Consider the following 4,169-nt stretch of genomic DNA (forward strand, 5'->3'; position numbering starts at 1 on the left):
GATTTTTTATTTAATACTACTATTTTTATTATTAAAATCTATAAATTTAAATTATTTTTTAAAATCACTCATGTTTTTTTTAATGATGGGGAGGTAGTATAACTTTATTTCTTTAACCCATAATATAAAAAAATAAAAGTAACACTAACTTGTGTCTCAGGGTTTAAAAACTAAACGAAGAAATATTGTTTTAAAAATTATGCATTAATTTAAATAAAAAAAAAAATTAAAATTTTAATTGTTTTTTTCAATACAAAATTTCTATAAAATAATTTTTTAATTAATGCCCCTAAAACATAAGTTAGCATTCCCTATACAAAATTATACTATATTTAAGATCCATTAACTGATTAATGTATTTGGATTATATATGAACCATATACAGTAATGATTTAATGAATATAAAAAACAAGTTTTCTGGGGTTCATTTGAATTTCCATGGTTTTGATAGAACGGTAACCCTATTCTAATTTCTAACTTCACCCATATTCCTCCTCACGCCTTCTTAATTTAGCTTCAATTCGTTTTTCTAATCTTTCCTATTCCCTTTGCTATATTTGTTACATGCTATTTAATGTTTGAAATATGGAAGTTTCTGATAATCATGATCACATCAATTATAAAGATAATTGTGGTGAAGCCAGAATTTTAAATCATGAAAAAGAGTATTTTCATGAGTTATCTTCTGATGCACTCAACATGTTTGATGGTTGTTGTGAATCAAGTGATCATTCAATTGGTATCATACCCTCTTTTACAAACAAGCCTTCTAATGTTAGCTTGAAGAACGTGCTTGTTGGGGCAACTTCCATTTTGACTCAACTATACAAAATATCGAAAACCACTGATAATCAGTTAATGTCTAGTGGTTCTGATGTATTATTCCTTGATATTGGAGAGAATGGTGATATTGTCATTGACTCTTCCGTGTACACGCCAAGTGCTCCCCCTCCCCTGGTTGGGATTGATTATGGTGCCTATAAAGAGGTTCTAGAAGCTGAACCGCCGGAGTGGCTACCTGATAGTTCTACTGCCGGGTGTATGAAGTGTAGTGCATTGTTTACCGCGCTTACTCGTGGAAGGCATCATTGCCGGTTTTGTGGTGGTATTTTCTGCCGGGTGTGTACAAAGGGGAAGTCCTTGTTGCCCGTTGGGTTTAGGGAAAGGAATCCGCAGAGGGTTTGTGATGCTTGCTATGAGAAGCTTTATCCTGTGCAGGAGGTTCTTATCAATACTGTTAGTAATGCTGTGCAGGTTGCAAAGCATGATGTAATGGATTGGACTTGTTCTAGAGGGTGGCTTAATCTTCCTGTTGGTTTGTCTATGGAGGATGAGATATACAAATCATCTAATACTTTGAGAAACTACTGCAAGGTTTTTTCTTTTCTAATGCTTTATTTAAGTTTGCATTGAATGAGTTACTTGTTATACTATTTCATTTGTATGTGTTGGTAGGTAGCCAGATCCAATCCTGAGAGGTCAATCCCTTTAGCCATTCTTAGCGAAGCGAAAGGGCTTGCAATCTTAACCGTTGCGAAAGCAGGTGCATTGCTCGCATACAAACTTGGTACTGGTTTGGTTGTTTCAAGAAGGTCAGATGGATCTTGGTCAGCACCATCAGCAATATTCTCCCTAGGTTTAGGATGGGGTGCTCAGGTAAGGAATCATATGAGGATTTCTATGATATTTAAGTTGTTCCCCTATGAATTATAAGTTGTTTTCATATGTTATCCTGAAAAACTTATTTCAATAAGCTGAAAATGATTTAGGGATATGTCATAAGCTCTTTCCGTAAGCTCTCCTAAATAGTCTTATAAGTAATTATGTCAATAGATAAGTTCAAAGAAATCATAAAATCGAAACTGTTAGGCGTGGGCACCTGCTTGATGACATGGTTATAATTTCTGTGATTAACACAGATTGGTGGTGAACTTATGGACTTTATAATTGTGCTACGCGATATCAAGGCTGTGAGGACATTTTGCAGTCGCATGCATTTTTCTATTGGTGCTGGTTGTAGTGCTGCTGCAGGGCCTATTGGAAGAGTCCTTGAAGCCGATATTCGTGCTGGTGACAGAGGTTCTGCCATGTGTTATACTTATAGTTGCAGTAAAGGTATGTCTGAATCTTCTTTTGGATCAAATGTTAAGAACATTTGTTGTGCAAGATTCATCGAAATACATAAGCATGTTTAGTTTATTTTGTACCATCATATAAACAATATTCATACTATGGCTTTCATCTGCTTGAGTGGTTTCAACATTGATCAATCTTGATTTTATTCTATTGATTGATGCTTCAAAGAATGAGTAACATTGAATGTTCCCAAATGATAGGTGCATTTGTGGGAGTGTCATTGGAGGGAAATATAATTGCAACCAGGATGGATACCAATCTGCGTTTTTACGGCAGTTCTTTAATCACAACATCTGACATTCTTTTAGGGATGGTGCACAAGCCGGAGGCTGCCAAGCCATTGTACACCTCTCTTCAAGATTTGTATTCCAGTTTATGCTGTTAGTTTCTATTTGATTCTGACACATTAGAACGATGTCTGAGACTGACTCGATACCAACACATGTGCCACATTTTAACACTTCATTTTTTTAAAATGTTTGTTACTTTTATCTGGGTCATTATCGTATGAGGCTTCTATGTTAGTGAATAGTGATTCATTTCAAATTCTATGTGAAATTCGTACCTATCATTCATTGTACCAGCTATCACTCATTCTACCACAGCTGCTTGTGGAGCTTCCGGTGCGCTGCTTATATACAACTATTCAGTACATTAAGAACTTTTTATTATCTAATAAACTATATTTTGGAGTATACTAAAAGAAAAACACTTTAATTTTTAAATTTAAGGTTTATATGCACTTTTAATCTATCTATATTTAGGCATTTTTAACTTTTTGATCCCCTATTTTAAAATTCAATTTTTTTATCCTTTAACTTTACTTCTCTTAAAATGGATCATGGACAAATACTTCATTTTCTTTCATTTCGTTTCATGATGCACGTGACATATACACCAATTTACATATCATGTGAATATGTTACGGAACATGATTTTAGGTTATTGTTCTGAGTCGGCCTAAGGTCTAGCAAGACCCAATTCCAAGGGCCCAACCTAAGGTACCCTTGCTGAAGGGTAGCAAATAGGTGGAGTCTTGCAAGAAGCCCTCACACTTGATACGAGTTATTTGTCATATGACCCCCTTCATATCTGATCAGACGATCTCCCATAACCCAAGTCAGATCAAGCGAGAATGGTATTAACCTCCTATTACATGTAAACATGTCATGCTCCATAATGCTCCATAATAAGTACATTTATTTAGAAAATTTCTTTAGCCACCTCCCTATGGGGGTCACCCCCAGCGAAAATCCCAAAATACCCCTGCTTCGGAAATGAACTTCCGAAGCGCTTTTTTTTTAAAAAAATTTCCACAATTCGGAAGTGCATTTCCGAAGTCAAAAAAATTCAAAATCCGTGCATATTTTCGGAAGTTCATTTCCGAAACTGTTGCTGCATATACAAATTTCCCTCCTTCACTATTTCATCATTTTTCTCCAAAACTTCTCAAACCCATCTCTAAAACCCAATCAATCTCCATCCATTTTTCGCCCTAAAATCAAGTTTCAAACCGTTGATCACGTTAAAGGGAGCATAGAAAGCATTAATTTCAAGTAAACATCACTCATTTCATCCCCTATTTCACTACATTGATTGATAAATTTTTGCTGAAAACTGATATGGTTCGGAAGTTCAGTTCCGAAATATATTACCTAATAAATTTCGGAAATGAACTTCCGAAATATGCCCTGGCAGTTTAAAAAAAAAATAGTTTTGGCCAATTTTGCTAATTTATTCATTTGTTAGGTATGGTGCATCCGGACAATATTGTGCAAGACGATGGAGGCATAGTTCCGGAAATTGTCAACGTTAATCACGATCCGATTATTGACGTTACTCCTATGATCGATGCGGTCGATGTTCGACAACATTTTACAAATGATCGGAGCTTCGGTAGTCGCGAACAATTGATTGATTGGGTTCGGAAGGAAGCTCACAAACATGGATTTGGAATTGTTATTTTAAGGTCGGACAACGGAAATAGTAGGCGGAAAGCTTTCGTTGTTTTGAATTGCGAACGGGGTGGTAGT

At 35.5% G+C, this 4,169-nt stretch overlaps 1 protein-coding gene across 1 annotated transcript; it reads left to right on the forward strand.

Moving 5' to 3' along the window:
- Window positions 1-642: 642 nt before the first annotated feature.
- LOC131634014 (protein YSC84-like) lies at window positions 643-2,642 on the forward strand. The gene is made up of 4 exons (XM_058904680.1): window positions 643-1,374; window positions 1,456-1,656; window positions 1,920-2,115; window positions 2,337-2,642. Exons 1-4 carry the CDS (start codon window positions 700-702, stop codon window positions 2,519-2,521), a joined length of 1,257 nt encoding a protein of 418 aa, XP_058760663.1. The 5' UTR covers window positions 643-699; the 3' UTR covers window positions 2,522-2,642.
- Window positions 2,643-4,169: the final 1,527 nt, after the last annotated feature.

The sequence above is a fragment of the Vicia villosa genome, unplaced genomic scaffold (genome assembly GCF_029867415.1).
Source record: "Vicia villosa cultivar HV-30 ecotype Madison, WI unplaced genomic scaffold, Vvil1.0 ctg.001205F_1_1, whole genome shotgun sequence".
NCBI classification, from domain to species: domain Eukaryota; kingdom Viridiplantae; phylum Streptophyta; class Magnoliopsida; order Fabales; family Fabaceae; genus Vicia; species Vicia villosa.